The 23,167-nt window shown below is 34.8% G+C and overlaps 3 protein-coding genes and 1 pseudogene across 7 annotated transcripts; 2 read left to right on the top strand and 2 right to left on the bottom strand.

The window, feature by feature from the left end:
* The first annotated feature begins 1,776 nt into the window (after positions 1 to 1,776).
* LOC109170431 (mitochondrial substrate carrier family protein E-like) lies at positions 1,777 to 4,746 on the top strand. 3 transcript variants are annotated; one of them, XM_019319554.1, is made up of 6 exons: positions 1,777 to 2,022; positions 2,561 to 2,948; positions 3,645 to 3,841; positions 3,942 to 4,087; positions 4,234 to 4,393; positions 4,544 to 4,746. In XM_019319554.1, exons 1-5 carry the CDS (start codon positions 1,958 to 1,960, stop codon positions 4,344 to 4,346), a joined length of 909 nt encoding a protein of 302 aa, XP_019175099.1. In that variant the 5' UTR covers positions 1,777 to 1,957; the 3' UTR covers positions 4,347 to 4,393; positions 4,544 to 4,746. The 3 variants fall into 3 exon arrangements, with proteins under 3 accessions (XP_019175099.1, XP_019175098.1, XP_019175100.1); XM_019319553.1 differs by having other exon boundaries at positions 3,942 to 4,083; positions 4,544 to 4,743; XM_019319555.1 differs by having other exon boundaries at positions 1,951 to 2,022; positions 2,638 to 2,948; positions 3,942 to 4,083; positions 4,544 to 4,743.
* A 3,479-nt stretch (positions 4,747 to 8,225) lies between these two features.
* On the top strand, positions 8,226 to 11,928 carry LOC109170432 (ADP-ribosylation factor-like). The gene is made up of 7 exons (XM_019319557.1): positions 8,226 to 8,334; positions 9,055 to 9,212; positions 9,551 to 9,621; positions 10,982 to 11,101; positions 11,228 to 11,346; positions 11,441 to 11,522; positions 11,611 to 11,928. Exons 2-7 carry the CDS (start codon positions 9,065 to 9,067, stop codon positions 11,614 to 11,616), a joined length of 546 nt encoding a protein of 181 aa, XP_019175102.1. The 5' UTR covers positions 8,226 to 8,334; positions 9,055 to 9,064; the 3' UTR covers positions 11,617 to 11,928.
* Positions 11,929 to 12,071: 143 nt separating this feature from the next.
* Positions 12,072 to 12,735, bottom strand: LOC109170433 (annotated as a pseudogene).
* Positions 12,736 to 13,999: 1,264 nt separating this feature from the next.
* On the bottom strand, positions 14,000 to 21,709 carry LOC109170429. 3 transcript variants are annotated; one of them, XM_019319550.1, is made up of 22 exons: positions 21,461 to 21,709; positions 21,146 to 21,318; positions 20,888 to 21,058; positions 20,518 to 20,628; positions 20,325 to 20,405; positions 19,928 to 20,124; positions 19,785 to 19,845; positions 19,400 to 19,474; positions 19,012 to 19,089; positions 18,524 to 18,586; positions 18,354 to 18,437; positions 18,122 to 18,276; positions 17,918 to 17,957; positions 17,688 to 17,831; positions 17,427 to 17,543; positions 17,125 to 17,340; positions 16,386 to 16,562; positions 15,373 to 16,057; positions 14,939 to 15,135; positions 14,658 to 14,790; positions 14,210 to 14,429; positions 14,000 to 14,153 (listed from the first exon to the last, which is right to left on the bottom strand). In XM_019319550.1, the coding sequence occupies exons 1-21, from the start codon at positions 21,597 to 21,599 to the stop codon at positions 14,269 to 14,271; spliced, it is 3,258 nt and encodes a 1,085-aa protein (XP_019175095.1). In that variant the 5' UTR covers positions 21,600 to 21,709; the 3' UTR covers positions 14,000 to 14,153; positions 14,210 to 14,268. The 3 variants fall into 3 exon arrangements, with proteins under 3 accessions (XP_019175095.1, XP_019175096.1, XP_019175097.1); XM_019319551.1 differs by having other exon boundaries at positions 20,325 to 20,402; XM_019319552.1 differs by having other exon boundaries at positions 20,325 to 20,402; positions 21,146 to 21,362; positions 21,461 to 21,551.
* Positions 21,710 to 23,167: the final 1,458 nt, after the last annotated feature.

The following is a 23,167-nucleotide window of genomic DNA, read 5'->3' as shown; positions in this document are numbered from 1 at the left end:
GGTGCCCAATATTAATATTTTAAATTTATTTAGATTTTAGATATTTAAATTATTGTAAATTATAATAATAATAATAATAATAATAATAATAATAATAATATACACATTATATATTGGGGTTATATGTTAATTATTTCTTAAAATATAAATATTAAATTTATAAAAATGTTTTAAATTATTATTATTATTATTATTGAAAATAAGAAAATATATGGTAGATGCATGTGCATGGTAGTAATATTCGAAAAAATAATGGAAGTTATAATGGTAGGGATATGTTTGTCCAAAATATTGTATAGTACAACATTTATAGCTTAATGTATCATAAAACTTAACAGAAAAAACGGACATAAATGAAGGGTATAACATTCATCAACACTTATTATGTTTTTGGATAAGTAGTAAAATCCTCAATGGGAAATAAATTTCAAAATTTGATGTTAATTAAAAATCAGTTTAAATTAGAGGTGCTTATAATTCAGCGAGTGAATTAGTCACTGTGTTCGACGTTGATTAAATGTTTAAATTAATAGTTAAATTGTATACGTAATTTGTGTATTATGTGTTTAAGTATATTTTATGTCGAGCATGCTGACGGGCGATAGAGGTGCGAAAGTGAACATTGCACGTTGTTTATTCAATTATGACCATTACAAAAAATAAATAAATCGTCAAATGCATCTTAAGTACCCAATTTTGTAATATTGTTAAATATAAGAAGATTTTTTTTTTTTTAAGAAAAGATGAAAGGGTAAAATATACTTTTACCGATGGTTAGATGGAAAAAGAAAATATTACCCACATGAAAAAGGTGAAAAAAATTTATGGCTAAAATTGACTGGAGAATGCACTGGAATGACCAAATTCGCTAAGAAAATAATAGTCGTGGACCAGTTATGCGACTTTTGAAAGTCGTGGATCAAAGTCGTTAGTGACACCATAGTCGTGGGACCAAAGGTGCAAATAACTCTATTGTAAAAATATTATGACCTTGTTTGGTAAATGGTTGTTAGCTGTTGGCTGATTTAGTTAATTAGATGGTATAACTAGTTAATAATATTAGCTGATTGTAGAAATGTGTTTGGTAAATTATCTGTTAGCTGATAGTTGTTTGATAATTTCTTTTCTCAAAAAGCTAATTGAAAAAGTTGTTTTGAGTAGCTTTTTGAATTTTAGCATTTTGGAGTACAAAAAGCTAATTAACCAAACACTTATATTTATTTTTAAATCAAATCAGACAACTAATAGTAGTTTTTTTTTTTTTTTTTTTTTTTGAATGCTACTGGTTCTATTACAATGTAGTATCTGTTCATATACTTTCTCAACCTACTGAAACACAAAGAACCAATAACGCCTCCACTGTTAAATAAGTCAAAATTGACCTATAGGCTAACTATTTCACTAAAAAGGGTCTATATTTAGTTTAGTTTATTTTAATTTGTAACTTTTAGTTATATGAATTAGAAAGCTTAATACATTATACAAAAAAAAAATGAAAATAATATTCATCTTTCAAAAAAAAAAAAAAATAGTGTATCAAGTGAAATAGGCCAAACACCTTATGCACAGATGACATCCGGATCGAATTCTTATATAAGAGATTGCGAGTTCGGTAGGAGCATTCAAAAAAAAAAAATGAAATAGTTTTGATATAATCATTAAATTGTGCAAATGTTTAGATTTTTATTTCTTTTTGGTGGTATTATACAGTTAGCTTTATATGGCTTGTGATATAATTGATGCGATATAATTCATCAAATTATTTCAGTACATATTATTGCTTCCGCCATTTTGAATCAAACTATTCTTATTCTAGTCGGCTAGTCCCCATATACCAAATCAAAAAACGAAGTATTAGTTTATATTACCCTGGCACCTAGCTCTCACGCATTGCTCTGCCACTGCCACCAACCTACTCGAACTTTCTTGGTTCTTCCATCTCATCTCCAAAACGGCTATGGAAACCGACGCCGCCACCTCGCCAGAGCTAGCTCTTTCCGACACCGATATATGTTGGGACAGGTGCTTTTTATTTTTCATAATCAATCCCCCCTATACCCCGGTCTTTTATATGATGGGATTTATGGTGTAATTAAACTGTTAACAACTCCACTAGCTTTTTCGTATTCCATGTGACATGCGTTTGAACCTGATATGCTTTTTCTGGTTCTCGCAACACTGTTAACTTCACTTTGCATCCACTATTGGTTTGTTATTCTTAACAAAACATATATTGGCAATTTTTTTTTAAGTATAGCCGAAATATATGGTTTCCGAGGAATGATATAGATACGTATATATAGCAATTAATTTGCGTTTTACATGACATTCTATGATTTCTATCATATCTATTGAAAACTGCATAAAGACTGGTGTCCGCATGTTGCTACTGGTGCAATTTTATATTGCCGGTCAGGGTTGCGATATGTTTTGTTCAATTAGTAGCTCCTAGGTTAATTTGCAGGTATACTGAAACGGTTCACTAATGTCAAGGTTGTTCTTAATGTACTGCATTCTGATTCTAAAGATTTCCATTTCTATGCATGCCTCAAAACCTTAGATTAGACAAGGGAAGGTTTCACATCACTGGAGCTATTCTCTTCACTGCTCAGTCAGCTTTAATACATCCAACAGCAGTCGTGAAGACAAGGATGCAAGTGGCGGCGGGGAGTTCTGGATTCTCACATATGACAGGACTATCTGTTTTTAAGCATATACTAAAAAATGACGGTATTCCTGGCATATTTAGAGGCTTTGGCACATCAGCAATTGGATCATTGCCTGGCCGTGTGCTGGCTTTGACTTCACTTGAGGTATCCAAAGATATGATGCTCAAACACATACAAGGTATAGATATGCCAGAAGCAACTCGTGTTGGCATTGCAAATGGTGTTGCAGGGATGGTGTCCAACCTAATTTCATGTGTATACTTTGTGCCTCTGGATGTGGTGAGTCACTGTACTGATTCCCTGGCCCTATAGATATAATTAACTTGAATATATATGCATTTGGACACACCTCATAAATATACATAGTGGGAACTGGGACTGTTCATTAAATTAAAGTTAGTGCATATATTTCAGTATGACTAAAATCTCTCCACATAGTTTTTTTTTGTCCTCCTCTTTTATAAGGATAAGTAAACTTCCGACACTGTACTGTTAGTATTCTTCAAGTATTCCGTCACTAATGGATTACTGTTTGTAAAATACATACGGAGTAAGATGATGCTGGATAACTCTTTTGTCATGGTAATTGATTGGTTCTCATTATGAACTTTAATTTGACTAAAAGTGATACTGATCGAATTACCTTCCTCCTAGATAAACTAGTAAGCCTACACTACAGAGTACAGACACAACTTTGCAAAAGGCTTTCAGAAATGTTGGCTGAATTAGACGGGTAAAGGTTTTAATTTGAACTTTACAAATATAGGAATGGTTGTTGGTTGCCTGTATAATTCGCTCCTGAAAGCAAACATATATGACAATTAATTAGTGCTTCCAGTGATTTGAATTGACATATAGATCAGAGTCTTTCTACTGTATGTTAATTGAAAAATGTTGGCAATTAACTTCAATGTAACTCACATGGTCCTCCAGGCTAGTGTGTGTGTGTGCTGAAAATTGCCTTGCATTGATTAGATTTGCCAGAGACTGATGGTTCAAGGGGTTCCTGGGAGTAAACTTTGCAATGGCACATTTGATGTCATACGTACAGTAATGAAGGATGAGGGTGTCCGCGGCATGTATAGAGGTTTCGGATTAACAGCTGTTTATCAATCCCCTGCCTCTGCACTGTGGTGGGGTGCTTATGCTACTGCTCAACATATTATTTGGAGGTACATAAATCAGTGTGCTCTGCCAACTGAAGAGTATATATGTGTTACTTTTAGTTACTGAGTTTATTATACTTTTTTTTTTTTTTTCTTGGAATTTAAGGAGTCTGGATTATAGTGATGATATGGGAAAGAAACCATCTCATATGGAGATGGTTACAGTCCAAGCTACGGCTGGAATGTTGGCTGGTGCTTGTTCTTCGGTTGTTACTACTCCAATAGACACTGTGAAAACACGGCTTCAGGTAGGTATATATATACTTGATTGATCTGCATGCTTTAATTTGTTGTGCGGGCAATTGCAACATACAGGAGGTTTGGCTTTGGGTCATTTCGGTGACAATGCAAGTATTGAAACAGTAAGTATGGTACATATGTTGTTACGTTGTTTGAAGGTTATGGACGAGTATGGGGTTGGGAGGCCGTCAGTAATGAAGACGACAAAGATACTCCTCCAAGAAGAGGGATGGAGAGGGTTCTACAGAGGCTTTGGACCAAGGTTCCTTAATATGTCTTTCTATGGAGTTACAATGATCGTAACTTACGAGCTTATAAGTAAGATATATAGCTAGCCAGTGCATGTCTTACATATTAAATTGATTTTGATCTGCAGGCTGCCGGCCTGGGTATTTATTTTGATGCTCAATCAATCAGTTAGTTCCCTCTTCAATTCCTTACAACCTGTATTTTTAATATAATAATCAGAGAGATTATCAGTGAAGCAGACGTGAGTACGTGCATGGAATGGAAGGACACAAGGTAACAGATGAGAATTGAAGAATGCCATATGATCAAGAAATTAAGGACGTCTAACATATATATAGTATTATGTTACTGAAGAAGCTAAGCAGGTATACACACATACGTACTGGCCTTATATGGTAGCTAGCAATGTCGTTTGAATTCGATCTGATCTGTTAAGTGTGTACGTATTAGGTACTTGAATTGGTTTTCTGATTCTTTTCAACAGCTGTATAGTATATTCTTGTCTGTTAAGTGTTTATCAGCGTGCTCAATATCAGTGAGCGCAGGAGATGGTGATATGATTTGCAGCGCTCTATAAATGCACACTTATACATGCAAGACAACTCAAAAATAAGCGCTAGAAATTGACAATGACATGCATATATATTTAATTCAAATTAAACTTGCCCGCGCCCTACTATTGTTTGGTTGGTGCATTAACAAAAGTTTTTATTAAATCCGGATAAGAGAATATAAGAAATAAATAACGTAATGCAGATATATCGTAAGGTTGGAGGGACCGTGTATTGTATTAATTATTGCTAATAAGTTATTACGAGACTTGATTAGGACAATAATACTAGAAGATAGTAGTTCAAGAATATGTTGTGTCCCTGTTTAGGACAAGATGGAGACTTTTTATATCAGCTCAAATCCCTAACCGCACCCCTAGGACTGGGGGTGATTAGATCGGCCCGCTTTGACCGCGTCCCTTCCGGGATCGGGTCCAAGGCGGGCCAACTCGGCATGGCCGAGCTGGACACGTGCTGAGCTCGGCCTAGCCGAGTCCACCATGGACCGGCTCGGTAGTGGCCGAGTCCATGGTGGCGAGCTCGAGTGTACTGAGCTCGTCCGTGGCCGGGCTCGGCCCAAGGCCGAGATGCTTGGAGCCGACTCGGCCACGGCCCAAGGGATTAGGCCGAGGCGTCTCGGGTCCGTTTCTTCGGATCGGTTCGCTCTGGATCCAATATATTCATCAATTACTAAATGCATGCAGCTAGCGTAGGACTATAATTTGTTTTAAGGGCCCCAAACTATAAAAAAAATATACATGTTTAATTTTTAACTTTGTATATTCGTTCACAAACGTATTAATTCCAAATTATATTCAAAAATATATATTGTAGTGATTATTGACTCTAATGTAATAAAAAATTTGTTATTTATAGTCGATATTTATGGTTTCTTTTTAATAAATATTTGAAATAATATAAGTAATAAAATTAATGGTTTTAACTAAAATTATTGTAAACTTGGTCTAAACATCTGGATTATTGTATCAACTTAATTTGGATCTTTCAGTTTAAAATACTTTTTAGGCTAAGGTGGTTTTTTTTTTAAAAAAAAAATTAAAATTTATAGGTTAATCAAGTTTAATTTGGTCATCCAACCTCTTTAGTTCAGCTATTGGTTAAATGTTTATCAATAAATTCATAATGTAATTGTGCATGTTTCATCGTGTCAATACAAAATAATGAACGTGATTGACTCTTAAAAAATCATAGTCCATATTTATCCATTTGGAATGAAAGGTATAGATAAATTAACAGACACTAATACAACGGTAGTAGAGCACTAGAGCTATGTAGAGTTTGTTAAACTTAAATAGTGAATACTTCAATGAATTTTTTTAAAGATAAAATACTTTATGAGTTAATACCTAATTTAGTCATTGATTAATACCTAATTTAGTCATTGATTATAGTGATTTTGTTTGATTTAGTCATAAACATTAGGTTTTGGATGGTTTTAAGTAATTGAGTCTTTGATGACTATACTCAATGACTAAATAATTAAAAAAAAATTATTTAGTTGATGATTAAATTGTGTAAAATCACTATAGACAATAACTAAATTAGATAAAATCGTTATAGTTAATGATTAAATTAAATATTAATAGAGAGAACATTACTAAAATATCTTAATATTATTATACTCTACAACTAAATTGAGTATTAACTTTTATTTCAACACTAGTTTTTTACGCGCATTACGCGATTGGATAATGCCCAATGTTTTTTTTTTTTTAATAAATAGTTTAAAGTATATCAAGGCAAGATTATATTGGATAATCATATTCATTAAGGATAAATTAGGAAATCTTAAAGAAAAATTAAAATCTGATCAATCTGAGCCATTCATTTGATTAAAATATTTGACCGCCATTTTTTCTACCCATTATATGCCTAACTCTCTTGGGCTCTTATTAGTATAATAGATATAATTATATATACACTTGCTACAGGGAATAATGGAGTGCTAAGTGCTAGATCATATTAAGAAATCAGTCGTTAGGCGGTGTGAAACAATATAATGGCCCTGTTTGGTAAAAAATTGGCCTATAGGTCAATTTTGGCTTATTTGATCACAATTAATTGTTTGATTTAGTTAAAATATCAATATAAATGTTTGGTTAATTAGCTTTTTGCAACTCCAAAAGGCTAAAATTCAAAAGGCTACTCCAAGCAACTTTTTCAATTAGCTTTTTGAGAAAAGAAATTACACCAAACAGCTATCAGCTAATAGCTAATTTACCAAACACTTTTCTACAATCAGCTAATGTTATCAACTATTTATACACTCTAATTAACAGAATCAACTAACAGCCATTTTACCAAACAGGGCCAATATAATCCTGGTCCTGCATTTTTAGAGGAGTCCTACTCCAATTAAATCTCATTACTCAAACAACAAACTTCCGAAATCCTTAAAACTTCAGAGATCATTAACGGTCAATTAAAAATTTTAACGGATGGAGTAACGGTGTGTGGGTATTTAAGTAAATTTCATTGTTAAATTTAAATCTGATCAATTTTTTGATTAATTTGAGCCATTCATTTGATTAAAATCTGTGACGGACACATTTTCTACCCATTATAGGCCTAACTCTCTTGTGCTCTTATTAGTATAGTAGATAGATAGATATAATATATTTGTCGAGTTAATACCCAAAATCGTCCTCGACTATAGTGGTTTTTCTCAATTTCGTCCTAAACGACTTTGGTGACCTAATATCATCCCAGACTTTTGTGTTTCTCTCAATTTAGTCCTCCATTTGTTATTCCGTCAAATTGGTGTTAAATAAAGGGACAATTCAGTAATGTCAATATTGACCTCTCTTACTTTCAACTTGTGAAGTGGGAAATTCCTCTTTCTTGTACGAATTACACCCAGAATTACTCTCGGACCTGCGAATCAAATTGTATATTCGCAGTTTTAGGAGTAATTCTGGAAATAATTCGTAAAAAAAAAAAGATTTCGCAGTTCACATGTCTATGAGTAAAGAGATGCCAATATTAAAATTACTGAATTGTTTATTTATTTAACACCAAATGGAAAGAATAACAAATGAAGGACTAAATTGAGCAAACACACAAAAGTCTGGGACTAAATTGAGCGAAATACAAAAGTGTGGGACGATATTAGGTCACCAAAGTCGTTTAGGACGAAATTGAGAAAAACCACTATAGTCGAGGACGATTTTGGATATTAACCCTTTGTCAGATGTCATGAGTTTGATCTCAATAAAGATGGTATTCTACCATAATCAGCAGTACTAAAAAAAAACCGCGAGTAACGGCGTGCCTCGGTTCTTGCAGAAAACAAACGTCCGTCAGACAATCATTTCTTCTTCAAAATATACACCTGTTTAGAAAAGTAGAAACGAGGCATACTCACTCCTCCTCTGCAAGCGCAGCAGCAGTGGTAGACTTGGAGATCTACGCATTTCTTCTCCCATCCACCGATCTTCAGTAAGCAATTATGCCCCGCTTTGGGTTACGCCACCTTTCTGCATCCATACTTTTAGTTTTGCCATGTTCCGTTCTCTTTTGTTTTTTCTTCTTCAATCGAAATCGATTTCTCTGGAAAAAGCTTTTTCTTTATTCATGAACTATTGCTGTTTTTTTTTTTTTTTTTTTTAAATCATGCCCTGTTCCGTTTTTGCTGCCGATCGTTGAATTTTAATGTACTTCTCGGATATGTAGGTGATACCCGACCTGATTCTCGTATTTTTTATTATTATTATTTTTTTTTGTAATATTGTGGATATCTGTCTGTTCTGCTTGATGATCATTATATTCAGATTCATTTTATTTTTTTTTTTTTGAAAACCAAACGCAAAGCGATTATAGATTAACTGAGCAAGACAGGCGGGACAGAGTCCCAATACTACGAACTATCCTGCCCAGAGGCCGACGCAGCAAGCGTTTGAGCTAAAACATTGTCAGGTCTAGGAATCAAATGAACTAAACAATGCATAAAAGTAGATATGGTAGACCTGCAATAATCAATCGTGAATCCCAAATAAGAGAGAAGCCCGGGATCGGAAGATGTTAAGTATCCCTGTAGAGTAGAGCAATCCGTGATTATCAATCCCCTGCCTCTGCACTGTGGTGGGGTGATTATTCACAGATTCATTTTTTAATTATTCTCACAATTGTTTAGTATTAACTGGAAGTACTTTATTCCAGATTAACAAAGATGGGCCTGTCTTTCACCAAGCTCTTTAGTCGCCTATTTGCTAAGAAAGAAATGCGCATTCTCATGGTCGGTCTTGATGCTGCCGGTAAAACAACAATTTTGTATAAACTTAAGTTGGGGGAAATTGTCACCACCATTCCTACTATTGGTATACTTCTGTGCAACCTTAATCTCTTACAGCTCATCACTTGTACATGGAAAATATTTTGCCAAATCATGCTTAGTTGTATAATTGTTAATATGTTATGTTCATGCTTTGTAAATCACCCCAGGGTGTATCATATTTATTAAAGATCACAATCAGTTTAGAGTTACATTTGATAAGTTAATGATCAATCAAAATTGCTTAGATTGAGTGCACAATTTTTTTCTCTGAGAAATTTGCAATCGTTTGTAATGTGCGGTATTCGCTATTATTCTCACTACCTTATTTAAGCATATATATATATATATATATATATATATATATATATAAACTATTGCTAGGGTTCAATGTGGAAACTGTTGAATACAAGAACATTAGCTTTACTGTGTGGGATGTTGGTGGCCAGGATAAGGTATGCATTTTCTTTGCTCTCCCGCATTTTTTCTTTGTTGATATCATTGTAATAAATTTGAAGGACTCAATGTAGAAGAATAGCAGAGTTCTCCATGTTTCATATTTGTGTTGAGGTGGATTATACTTGCTTTTTCCCATTTTAATGGATAATCTGTATTCACACAGATCTTTGGTTTTTCCTACTCATCTTGTTAATTGTATGCTGCTCATGGAAGATGGTTTTAGGAATGAATTAATCAGGTGTACTAGTTGGTAACATCTATAATTTTTGTGGATGTTCCTCTAGCATATTTGTTCTTTACTTGAGGCTTCCTCCCTTCATGCCTTCTGTGTGTGCTATGTGCCTAAGAAAACTATTGAGTTAATACCCGATTTGGTCCCTTGACTATTAGGATTTCACTACTTTGATCATCGACTTCTAAACTTGCTCAATTTCATCCCTAACTATGCAATTGTTAACCAAAATGGTCCTAATCAGGACTATTTTGGTTTGTACAAAGGACTATTTTAGGTAAATATTGCATAGTTGATGATTAAATTGAGCAAGTTTGGAAGTCAAGGACCAAAGTGGTAAAATCCTAATAATCGAGGGACCAAATCGGGTATTAACTCGAAAACTATTTTTGGGTTACTTGAAAATGGTGAATCAGTGGTTCAGTGATTCCATTTCTTGCAGATACTGTTCTACGCTTCATCTGATTATGTCTGGTGCTTTCTTGCAATCACAGACAATTTCTTTCTTTTTGTTGGTTGGTATCTCTTGGTTTTAGAGTTGCAATTCTGGGAACAATATGAGTGCATGATACCTTATCTGAAGTATCTGCTGCAATGTTGGCTATTATATTTTTGAAGTTCATATGCTTCATTCTTGTTTTCAAAATTTTCTTTTGCGATTCAAATTTACATGCTGTTGAATACGAGTACAACTGAATGACATGTGGTAGTGCACTAGTGCCTAGGTGAAATATGGACGGTCAGGTTCTGAAAATACGTTATGTCAACACCTAACATAATCATAAGCTACCTTGGTTTTCAGTCTCTTCTCAAGTCTATGGGGAAGGGAATCCAGGCTGTGACTGACATGTTTTGGTACTTTATTACTTGTGAAGATGCATGTTTTGGTTTCACCTTCAGTCCTTCACCATGTAACCCACCCACCCAACCAACAAAATGCAGAAGAGAAGTTTGGCCTAATGGATTGCAAATATGTTCTGTTGACGAATGACTAGTTGATTATAGTGTATTACTATTGTCTTGTAATGTTTAAAGATTGAGTCCTTGGTGGAGTGATGGTACCATCTGCATGAAAATAAGTCTAATTCAATTTCATGATGTTTATGGGTGATTGGGTGGTGCAGATTCGACCTCTGTGGAGGCACTATTTCCAAAACACACAGGGCCTCATCTTTGTTGTTGACAGCAATGACCGAGATCGTATTGTTGAAGCAAGAGATGAACTACATAGAATGTTGAATGAGGTACTATTGATATTTTTTTATTTGAGATCATGAGAACATTAAGATGACTGTTAGTTGTTTTTATGAACCTGTATATCAAAAAAACTTTGTGCTCTATATATATATATATATATATATATATTGCAGGATGAGTTAAGAGATGCAGTGCTGCTTGTTTTTGCTAACAAACAAGATCTTCCAAATGCAATGAATGCTGCTGAAATCACTGATAAGCTTGGTCTTCACTCTCTACGACAGAGACACTGGTAGACTTCATGACCACCTCGTCATTCTTCTGTGATATTCTAGCTAGGCTGCTTGTACCAAAACTCAAATTGAAATATGATGTGTCCCTTGCAGGTATATTCAGAGCACATGTGCAACATCTGGGGAAGGGCTATATGAGGGATTGGATTGGCTTTCAAACAACATAGCAAACAAGGTGCAGAAAATTCATTTTAATTTCTGTATCTACTGGAGTACTGGTTTTCTCATCACTACCTATAATTCTATGTTTTGTTTTCATTCAGGCCTAGTGTTGCTACATGGTACTGATGGTTGACGTGTGGTCTGAATTAAAAGTGCTGAATACAAGTTCTAGGTTTTGGCATTTCATTTTTTTTTAAAGATCAAACTTGTTGGTATAGAAGTAGCAGAATATCGCAGACAATGCTGCCTGCATATATATATATATATATATATATATATATATTTCTCCCACCCTCGCTTCATTAATAACATGGGAGGACCTTGTTGCCTTTTTTTTAGTATGTGCTGAAACATTGGTTTTGCGAATTATATAGCTTTGGCAATTTGAAATGGCATATATTTTGATGTGTTAGCAAGCATATTGTTGTGCGGAGTAGTTGAGAAGTAAATAGCGTGAGTACATAAATTTCCATTCCCTTGGTGAAAGGGAAGATATGTATCCAAAGCGTTTGTTTTGTAGAACCACACAAGTTTGGATAAACAAGGCCGAATAGGGGGATCAAAACCAAAATATAGCAGGAAAATAGGATTTGGAAAAAGCCAAAAGAGTTTCAAAACCATTATACGGCCAAACATCACGGTCTAAAATTATATAAAGGATTCATAATGAAATGAAAGTAGAAGAAAAGTATCAGTCACCGCCAGCCTTATGATAGACATAGGTAAGCCCACATTTGCCACAGTAGTGCCTGTCAAAATGGTTGGCCATGAATGTGCCAGCACCGCACTCCGCGTTGGGGCACTCTTTACGGAGCCTCTGTACTTTTCCAGAATCATCAACCTTGTAGAACTGCAAGACGGCGAGCTTCACCTTCTTGTGTTTGTGCTTAATCTTTTTGGGCTTCGTGTATGTCTTCTTCTTGCGCTTCTTTGCCCCGCCGCGGAGGCGAAGGACGAGGTGGAGGGTAGAATCCTTTTGGATGTTGTAGTCTGCAAGGGTGCGCCCGTCCTCGAGCTACTTTCCGGCGAAGATGAGGCGTTGCTGGTCTGGTGGGATGCCCTCCTTGTCCTGGATTTTCGCCTTCACATTGTCAATGGTGTCCGATGACTCGACCTCTAGGGTTATCGTCTTCCCCGTCAGGGTCTTCACAAAGATCTGCATTTTCGCGTCGCGTCTCCGCTCACACCAAAGTCATTACTTCTCTTGGGATGTAGATTATATATGCCTAGGGTTTAGTTGTTGAAGCTAAATTTCATTTTCGGCCTCTAAAAATGGGCCTAAGATGCAAATATTGAGAATTCGAAGGAAGCCCACTATTTACCAATCATGGACTGTGGACTCTGCTCCTATACGACATCTTTTTAAACTTTAATTCGCATTATAAACAATTTTGTACTGTAAAATATGTCTTTGTACATTGTTATGTGTTTCTGTGCATTATGTTACGAAATTTTGTACCTTAAACGTAAATATTCTGTACATTAAATTAATTAGTAGTTGTATAACACAAAACATATTGTGTGTTCTATTTTATTAATTTATATCTTGTATTATATAATTATGTTTTTATATGACATAAATTATTTACACGAATCATATATGAGAATAAATAAAATAGAAAACATATGTGTATATATATATATCGTGTTATGTGTCTCTATACATTATGTTATGTAATTATGTACATGAAATTAATAAGTAGTTATATAATACAATATTTTGTGTCCTATTTTATGAATTTATGTTTTGTATTATGTAATTATGTGCCTATGACATAAATTATTTACATAAATAAGATCTGAGAATAAATAAAATAGAAAAAATGTGTATTAAGCGTAAGAATTTTGTACATAGAATTAATAATCCTTCAATTGTGTCATAAATATACACTCGATCTTTTAATTATTAAGTGACCCCATGTAATTCTTGAATTGTTTGCATTGTGGTCATTTTAGTCCCTCGCTTAATGTATTTATTAAAATATAATGTTAATGTAATTGCAAATTTAGAAATCCATTTACATTAAATTACATAAAAGACAAAGAAGAAAAATAATACTCCATTTATCACATTTTACCTGTTTTACTTACTATTATTTAATCAAATCAACTCTTTCTTCTTTATTTTTTTAATAAATATTTTACTTATTTTTAGATTTAATTTTTTGTGTTTAAAAAAATCTCTAATTAATGTTTGTAAAACAAATATTAATTTTATTTCAATTTTTAATTAATCTATAATTATATTAAATAATGAACTCATAATTGACTATTTGTAATAATGACTTAATATTTGGCTCCAAAGACGGTCTTATAAGCTTAGAAATAATTAATCTAACAAAGATCACATAAGTTTTTTTAAATAATAATAATAACGACATAATATAATTGTAGTGTCGTAATTTTTCATGTTTTTTCAAAAAAATAATTCTCCAATTAGTTAATGCATTGTTTTTTTCTTCTTTTTTTGAAACATTTTAAAAAATATTGTGCTTATCAATTTTATTTTACATTCCATCATATTCACGACAATCCAATTTAGATGGATTAACATACATATTTCACCATTTAGAACATCCACATGGAGTTGCCAAAAAAAAAAAAAAAAACCTTGAACTAGTAAGGTTACAGTTCCACACATGAAAATGGAAGGGTGAAAATGAAAACCCTGCAATACAAAGAGGAGCCGGCAGCACAGAAGGAATAATACCAAGGACTCTCATTGTCTTGCCAATAAACAAAAAATTATTCCGGTCAAATTACTGCTGAAGTTGCGGGAAGTATAATCTGCATTCCGGAAAGGACTCCAAGAAATGCAAAATGAGTTCTGATGATGGTGCCTGTCCTTGCAAAAGAACTTGATGAGATTTTTCAATCAACCAAACCACAGTGCTTTGCAGATCAAATTTCTCTAAGCAACCTATATTTCCAGCATGCAGCAGCAAAAGTCAGTTTAGGCAATAATTTAATGCAATCAGCAATAAAGAATCACAAGAGCCTGTCATATACTAGTTATTTTAAACCTGATTAGTGAATCCACTATGTATCTAATTTACATTTGGTCAATCAATAAACAAGCAACCAATTCTCAAAGCCATCAAATGTAAGCTAAATTATTCATTGCAAGTGGAAGAATTCATGGCATTACCCAATTCAATGTCATGATCTTCATCTTCCTCATCTCCTTCAAGAATGGTTCCATTTTCCAATGCAATTGCTGTCTCAGCACACCTCTCCAAGAACTCTTCCTCGGTTTCTTCTCGTTCATTGTCCTCAGAATCCTAACATAAAATTCAAGTGCAAATTACTTTAACCTTTTTATCATCTAAGGCCACATTTTGGAGAGCAACCACTCCACTCTTCAAAGAGGAAAGTCTCATTGCAACAGAGCTTATTCTGAATTGATTTGACAAAATTAAATGAACCAACCTCCTCATCATCATCATCTTCAGTTTCCTCATCACCACAATCCCCATTTTCACTTTCTTCATCTTCATCCTCTTCCTGCTGCACTTCTTTTAACCTCACTGACACTTCCATTAGTGAAATAATGCAGTTATGCAGTACAACACTCCCTTGGCTTTGTTGTGTTAGCAGTTTCTCAACTACTTTTGCCAGTGCTATAACTGCAAATCACCAGAGTCAAAAGCCAAACTAATAATAATAACATAAATGACAATGACAATATTTATACCAAGCAGTTATTCATAGCATCAAACATAATTTCAGTTACTCCACAGTCAAGAATTGACCCCAAACTACTTAACTCTGCAAAACAATAAAACACTATACATCCTCCAGAAATCATAAAATGTAAACAAGATTTATAATTTTTTTTTTTTTGAGAATTCTATGAAACTAACCAGCCAACTTGATCTGAGACTCTGTTGACCAAGTGTGTTCAAATTTGCAGGTAGATATAAATGCCAATGCAGATGCAAATACCATAAAGCCTTCATTTTGAATATTCTCCAATCTCTTCTCTACAACATCTGGGCAACATAAGTAACACGATGATATTGCTAATAGTAAAGGTTTCCACAGTGAAACAGGCTTGTTTTTTGTTTCTCTAAATCGAGTAAATGCTGCAATAGTGAAAGATATCACTAATGACTGCTTGGTGCCTTCTCCTTCAAAAGAGTAATCTGGAATATGTAATAGCATATGGACACATGCAGATGCCCTCCAGACAACAGATACATACTGTGAGAAAGCCTCGGCTACAAAAGCACCAATTCCTTCAACAATAGAACGTCTTGGTACGGGTGGAGCAGGAGGAAATGGCAATTCCCCCACAATGAAATTCTTAATAGCAAATTTCCTAGTCAGATTAACAGTTTCCTTAATGCAATTAAAAATAGACAAGTCCTCCATTTCCTCCCATGCATGCCAATCAGCTATTAGATCAGACCATACCAGCAATAGCTCTGTGACTTTTAGCTTTGCAATTTCACTCCTATCAGTAATGCCTTGCAAAACAAATCCAAGTAACCTAGAAGAATCATCAACACTTGATGAAGGCAGCTTTAAGAGACCAAGCTCACTTTCCTGATGATTTCAAAAAGTAATCAGTCAAAAATTAATCTAACAAAAGTTTAAATGTAGGTTCAACTAACTTTGAGTTACTTTATAATTGCTCTCTTTGATAATATCAATTCTAAGATATTAACTATAAGCAGAACCAGTTTCATTTTCTATTGAGGATAGAATGCATCCAATGAAAGGCTGAAAGCACTATGCAATCAGAGGTGTGTGGCTATAAAATTATCTTTGCCTGTGTTGATAAAGTGTGAGTTTTGAGCACATGCATATGCACAGCACCATAGTCAGGATTCTCAGAGAAAGGGGAAAAAAAAGTTGCATAAGAGTAACCAACCATTGGTTGAGCAGATTTTAGCCACGCCTGCTGCAAGATATCAGAAAAGGCTTTCATAATAGTTGCTTGCCCTGGAAGCCACACTTCCTCAAATTCCTTGTTCTCGTTTTCATCAGGTATAGAATCTCTCCAACATTGAGCCATAACTGCTAATGTTGCAAAGCCTCGTTCAACCATCTATTAAAGGTCAGATGCCATAAAGTATTAAATCTCAAGATTCATTATGATAAATAACTGTGTTTGAATTTGAGAAAATTTCATGGGAAGGGGGAAGAGCATATGAAATCTAAAAAAAAATTCCATCGTGGAAAACAGATTATATTTTAAATGAACTTTTCTATGGGTTAAAAATGGTAGTCCAATTATAGATGAAAAATTGGGTTTTGCTAAACATGCATTTAAATATTAATTTGTACTTGAGCTGCATACAACAATTGAGCAATAAATCCTAATTACATCATAGTAACACCATACTAACTAACCGGAAATATGACAGGGTTGAATGAGAGTGTCTAACTATTAAGCCATTCATCAATTCATAGAAAGAAATATGCACAATGCAATGAAGCATGGCTGAGAAGTTGCAAAAACTGCACCAAAGTACATCGTTCTCCCCCAGTCTAAATCAAATGGAACATAGTACCAAACTATTTCCTTTTCTTAATGCCAGTAACTACAACTCCCTGAAACCTTGTAGAAGCAATGGAAAAAGTATATCAATCAAAGTAATGGCACACACCTGAGGCCAAGGCTCCGAATCTAAAGGTATGTGCTTTAGGATTGTCATAACCAATAAAGTAACAACATGTGGGATATGAGGTGCAATGTTCTCATTTCCAGCCTCGACCAAAGTACCAAGAAGCTGTAAACTGATGGAGGTCTCTTCTTCACCATCATTGATTCTACCCACTATCACTTGAAGAAGTGGTAACCACTCAAGTGGCATGTAGTCATTCTGCCAAGATCCAAAATGTTGAACAGGAATATGGTATTTTAATCTACATTTATATAGAGAAACATTGGTAATGCAGACTTTCTTACTTCAACAAGTTGGGCAATTGCTCCAGCAGCAGACACCCGCACAGGATAACATGAGATGTCTCTATCTGGTGTGATGAAAGCTTCCATCAGAGCAGAGTAAATATCAGCACTCATTTCCTAAAAGGGTAGTAAGAAAAGTAATGAAAATTCAGGTGCACAAAAAATGTATGACAATTAAATGATAAGAACATTCAATGCTGCGTATTCACATCTGTCAAATCTGTGCGAAAACAAAATGAGGAACATCAAATAGAAACTAACTTCAGGAAGACAGGATGCAAGCTCTCCTAGAACCCAGTTTGCAGAGGCAATCAAATGTGGTTCTGGAAGAGGTGCTCTATACAGTGGTAGCAGCCGAGTCTGAAGAAGAGTAGCTGTATATCCAGGCTTTTGCTCCTTTAGAAACTGCAGGCATAATGCCATGTAAAGATTTCCCTATAAAACTCAGTAAACTAATTCTAAATAGCATGTACTACATAGAAACTCATTACATCTAGAAGGCTGCTGTATGCCATCAGAACACCATAATATCTGCCAAAAATTCAAAAAAAGACAGATTAAAGTTGATGATATATAAGCCAACTCATGCTGATGCATATAAAAAACACACCTCTACTTTTAAATTTTAATGGCATTGACACCATAATTATTATGACACTTTCAGATTTTGAAGGTGAAAATTTCTTTCAACTTACTCATTTACTATCTTTATGTTAGCATCGGAGGGAATAGGAAACTTTGACAAGAAGGGAAGCACTAGCAGCTCTCCTATTGACCTGCGAGTTGTTTTTTTGCTCTTCTCTCCTTTCTTACGTTTTGATGAATGTGAAGAATTAACTACTGGAGGTCCCTGGAGGAAAACAAAAAAGGATATTTCTAAGTATTTTGATAAACCAAGCAGCAAAATAGTATTTGCAGACAACTAACCTTTGACATTGAAATAACACCAAGCAAATTTAAGGCACTTTTTCTAGCCGTGAACAAGTCTTCTCTCCATCCAGAAATTTCTTCCTATGGAGTTATGAAAACACACAATAAGACAATACCTTGAATCCAAGAATATAATAAATGATGTAAACAAAATAGCATGTACATACAAGCTCAGAAGGAAGATTTTTCCTTATATACTCATCTGGATCTTCTTCCCACTCTGCCATGTCCTACATCCAAAATTTCAGGCTTCAATATAAAGCATAATAGTATCAAGAAAAAATTGCACTTTTTCATCCCTAAGTTATAGGGTAATTGTAGGATTCGTCCCTATTTGCTGGTCGTGCTTACTTATTGTCCCTACACTATAACTAACGTTGCAAATTCCACCCCTATTGTTTTGTTAGAAAAAGGACGGAACTTGCAACGTTGGCTATAGCTTAGGGACGAGAAGTAAGCACGACCAACAAGTAGGGACAAATCCTGCAATTACCCTATAACTTATGGATGAAAAGTGCAATTTCCCCTAGTATCAAAAAGGCACTTTTTTCTGCACCAATATGTCAAAAAGTACATTTACATAGTAGAGGTATGTGTCTACCTAGGGAGAGAGAATGATACAAAGAGGCATGCTTAGAAAATTAGAACATCTGACCTTTTCATTCCTCACCAGAGCTGGGAAGATTGCAGAGTTTAACAAGGAAGAAAAATGGGGTGAAACTAACCTCCATCCCTGTTTACAAAATCAAATACAAGATTGAGAAGAAAAAAAAGAGTCTAATGGAGTAGCAGATTAGAATATAGTATTTTGAATAGTCAATAAAAATAATGTCTTAAAAGACAAGGGAAACAAAAATAAAAGAAGTTCCTCAAATAAGGTGTGTATATATATATATATATATATATATATATATATATATATATATATATATATATATATATATATATATTGGTCTGTGAAAGAAGGAATCTTAGTCAAGATGCAAGACAAGACACCATCTAAAATCCATGTTTAGAGATTTAAGTAAATGAAGAAAAACTACCAGGCCTGTCTCCAGAACACGAGAAATAACATCAAAAGCCAATGAAACAATCCTCTCTGACAATGAATCCAGTTTCTGCAACCCAAAGATTGAAATGAAAACATAACAAAAGTAGTAATGTGACAGTAGAAGTGAGCAAGAGAAGGAAAAAGAAACTTTGAAAAGGAAAATACAAGTTAGAGATGAGTCTTTGTGTTATAAAAGAACACCGCTACGTATGTGTGTGTGTGTGAGTGTATTTCAGTGTATGCATGCCAGTGTCTGTGTGTGGCAATGCAGGCCAACCACCAATTAAAAAGTTATCCTAATGAAAAGAAACAATAAATTCACATATCAGAATATCATTACAAATTTATCAAGTACTATGTAGTAAAATAGCACTCACACTGATGTTTGTGCTATGCCTGGCTATTTTTGTGGCACACTCCACCATGCCTGGCATCAGTCTGCCAATATAAGATCACAAGAATATCAGAATTCCATCTTTTCTATTGTATCAAATTAAAATGCCTTTTTTTGTTAGATTACTTATCAGATATCTTCCTATGACGGGTGACTAAAGCAGAAAATATCAGTAAGCTTCTCTTCCCAGTCTTCAACCTGAACAAGTCCCTGTCTTTGCAATTCATTCCATCATCAAAACTTAAAGAATTCAAAAACTTTATTAGATCTTGACAATGTGATGGAAGCAAGGGAGCCAGAGCAGAGGGCATATGTGATCTCACCTATAAAATAAACATCAAAAGGATTAAGTCCACAATACTATAAGAACAACTATGTGAAGAGGAACCTGAAGATTGAACTGAGACAACTTCCACATTGGCCAAGCCAGATCAGTAAGTTAGATTACGAGTACGCCAAAACTTTTTTGCAGTTATTCAATGCCTACTGCCTAGACAACATAAAATAGATGGTGTGTTCTCACAGCAAAATAGATGCACTTGCTTATTATAAGAAGAATGTTCTGAATCTCTGCTTCGACATTATCTTGGACATGTAGCACCTGTTTCAAGCATACATAATGCTGTCAACAATCTTATAAAAGGAAACAAGACAATTGCTAAAGCATGCTGGATCATTCAAGAAAAGTAACTGAAGAAATAATTTAGAAGTCTGACATTATCCACAAAGTGATGGAACACTGCAAGCAAGGGTACAAGTATCTCCTTTGCAATAAGCTCTAGCTGAGGAGGAACTGGCTCCTTTGCAAGTGTTGGATTCAAGAAGTACTGCCAAGAAATTACATGAGAGTATTTAGTATTTACAGCCAAGCAAAGAGGTTTTAGTTAAATGTTCAAGATAATGTAAAATGAAACGCACTTCACAGCCTTCCTCTAAAATTATATTTGTTCAAGTTTCAGCTCTCATCCAATAACCTTTCTAAAACTGAAAGTAGAATTTAGAATCTGAAATTCCAAATTTCATTATCATCTTTTTTTCCATAAGAGAGAGAGAAATCAGTTCTTATGAAGATCATATAACACTGACCTTGAAAGGTCTAATCAGGGATTGAAGAACAGTGAGTGAGTTGATAGTTTTCCATTCAGAACTGCCCTTGTTACTAATCATATTGCTGTTTTGAATAACAGATCTCAGTTCTGGTACAATTTCAGGCCAGGAACTACTCTTCACAAACTCGACAGCAACAATTGAGCGGAACTAAAATCAAAAGGAAAGCAGATTAACATTCTTAAAATGTTATCCGTCATTGCCAAGGGAACAGAATGCAATCCCCAGTACACGTACTGCTTCGTTTAAAACTCTGAGAATTGCTGGTTCAGTTTGAAGCAAAACGTGCACTAAAGCATCTCTGAACTCCTTGCTGAGTTTCTGATTTGCATCATTAGCATCAATATTTCTCCTGATGAAGTTCTTAAGATAGGTAGCAGCAGCTATCTTTTGACCTTCATTTTCACCTCCTATGCGGAATAATCATTGAATATTTTGAGCATACAACAAATGACTAGACAAAACTAACAGTAATTGTTATAGTATGATGAAATTAAGTCCAAACTCAACTGCTAAACCAAATTAAGGATGCTTGTAGGGATGAACGTGTACCCGTGGCAATAGAGAGGAGATAGAATGGAAAATCTGGAAGCATAGAGAGGCGATCGAGAGCATCGGTGGCTAAGTTGACAACGTTGCCATCAGAGCTTAAAGTTTGATTGAGAAGCTGAGCGATTTGGTGGTTTTCCATAGCTAGGCCCGGCGAGACGCAGCAGAACCCTAGCTAACGCTGTCAGCTGGAAAGAGGCAATGGGCAAAAGAAAGTTGTGGGAGTTGCGGGAAAGGATTCGCGCGTCTATTTTATTTTATTTGAGATATGCGCGCCTGCGCGGGAAAATTGACAACTCCATACTACATTACTACGGAGTACGGAGTAGATTTTAGTAAGAGTAAATACCCAAAAAAAAAAAAAAATGGTTCGATTATTAATTTGAACTAATAAGTTCTTGATTTTGTAATTTCTACCTAATATAGTCCTCTGTTAATTTCATTGTCAACTGGCTATGAAATCTAAGTATATACTTGTAATTTCACATCTTCTAACGGCGATTCCTACCTTCGATTTGCCACTTCGCTTCTCTTTTTGCAAAGCTTCCCTATTTCGCAATGCCGGTGAGTGTAGTTCTGTATTGGGGGAAGCGGCTGTGAAACCCAAGGACATATCCTCTCTACCAGCGACATTGTGATTTCCCTCGAGCTTGAAATTTCCACCAGAGTTTCTGCTTTGCGAGGAAATGCGGACGATTAGGGGTGTAAGGGTGTTCAATCTGTTAACCGAACCGAATTAACCGAAATTTTTTTTTTCCTTTAACCGTTAACCGAACCAAAGTTTGCTCTACCGAATTCACAGAATCGAAATTTTTTTCGGTTAATTGGTCGGTTAACTGATTAACCGAACTTTTTAAAGCTAAAATTTAAAATTCTAAAAATAACATCTAAAATAATAAATCCAATTAAAATAAAATACATATCTTAATAAATTCATAACAAAATATACAAAACATTGATTATAAACTCCACACATCCATAATTTCAAATTAGTATTTATATTTATTTTATTATTTATATATATATTAAAAACTTCGGTTAACCGACCTTTCAAACCGAATTAACCGTTAACCGAAGTTTTAAAATTCTGTTAACCATTAACCGAACCAAAAAAGTTCGGTTCAAAAACGGTTAACCGAATTTTGTCGGTTCGGTCGGTTAACCGAAAATTATCTGTAGTTTGTACACCCCTACGGACGGTAGCCGGCTCGAGAAACAACATTGAGCTCCAGGATTATTGACGAATACATGGACGAATGCAGGACACTGGAAAGGTACATGCGGGCTTCTTCATCAATAAATTTCAGTCGAAATTAAACCAGCGACAGAGATGACACGTAGCTTGGCTGATTTTGCAGCCATTGTTGTGTGGTTAGGTTCTACGGTTCAGATATGGGCAGTATTGGTGGCGAAGCAGCTTCATCACCGGCGAAGTTTAACGATGGATAACGATTGTTGAGCTCTTGACTGATTTTAAGCACAATATTAATTCTAATGCCGTCTTGCGAGTGTTGATGAATTATAGGGAATTGAATAGGACTAATACACTCGAATTATTTTCTTGGGCTGGGACGCAAATGGGTTTTGGGTTGATGACATATTAACGGATTGTATGGCTGATTTTCTGGGCAGGGGGAAAGCTTTTTTATGATAGTTTATCTATAATGAAGAAAGCTAGATATGGCAAAGTTGCGGATGTTCCAAAGAATG

Source organism: Ipomoea nil, unplaced genomic scaffold (assembly GCF_001879475.1).
Source record: "Ipomoea nil cultivar Tokyo-kokei standard unplaced genomic scaffold, Asagao_1.1 scaffold3321, whole genome shotgun sequence".
In the NCBI taxonomy this organism is placed as follows: Eukaryota; Viridiplantae; Streptophyta; class Magnoliopsida; order Solanales; family Convolvulaceae; genus Ipomoea; species Ipomoea nil.
Note: the sequence above shows the minus strand (reverse complement) of the source record. Positions and strands in the feature narration are given on the sequence as shown.

Coding starts and splice junctions, on each gene's coding strand:
- LOC109170432 (XM_019319557.1), top strand. CDS start 9,065: ATGGGCCTGTCTTTCACCAAGCTCTTTAGTCGCCTATTTGCTAAGAAA. Junction 11,102..11,227: donor TACATAGAATGTTGAATGAG/GTACTATTGATA, acceptor TATATATTGCAG/GATGAGTTAAGAGATGCAGT. Junction 11,347..11,440: donor TCTCTACGACAGAGACACTG/GTAGACTTCATG, acceptor TGTCCCTTGCAG/GTATATTCAGAGCACATGTG.
- LOC109170429 (XM_019319550.1), bottom strand. CDS start 21,599: ATGGAAAACCACCAAATCGCTCAGCTTCTCAATCAAACTTTAAGCTCT. Junction 18,587..19,011: donor CTCTGGTGAGGAATGAAAAG/GTCAGATGTTCT, acceptor TTTTGGATGTAG/GACATGGCAGAGTGGGAAGA. Junction 18,277..18,353: donor GTGTTATTTCAATGTCAAAG/GTTAGTTGTCTG, acceptor GTTTTCCTCCAG/GGACCTCCAGTAGTTAATTC.
- LOC109170431 (XM_019319553.1), top strand. CDS start 1,958: ATGGAAACCGACGCCGCCACCTCGCCAGAGCTAGCTCTTTCCGACACC. Junction 3,842..3,941: donor GCTCAACATATTATTTGGAG/GTACATAAATCA, acceptor TTGGAATTTAAG/GAGTCTGGATTATAGTGATG. Junction 4,394..4,543: donor CGTAACTTACGAGCTTATAA/GTAAGATATATA, acceptor TATAATAATCAG/AGAGATTATCAGTGAAGCAG.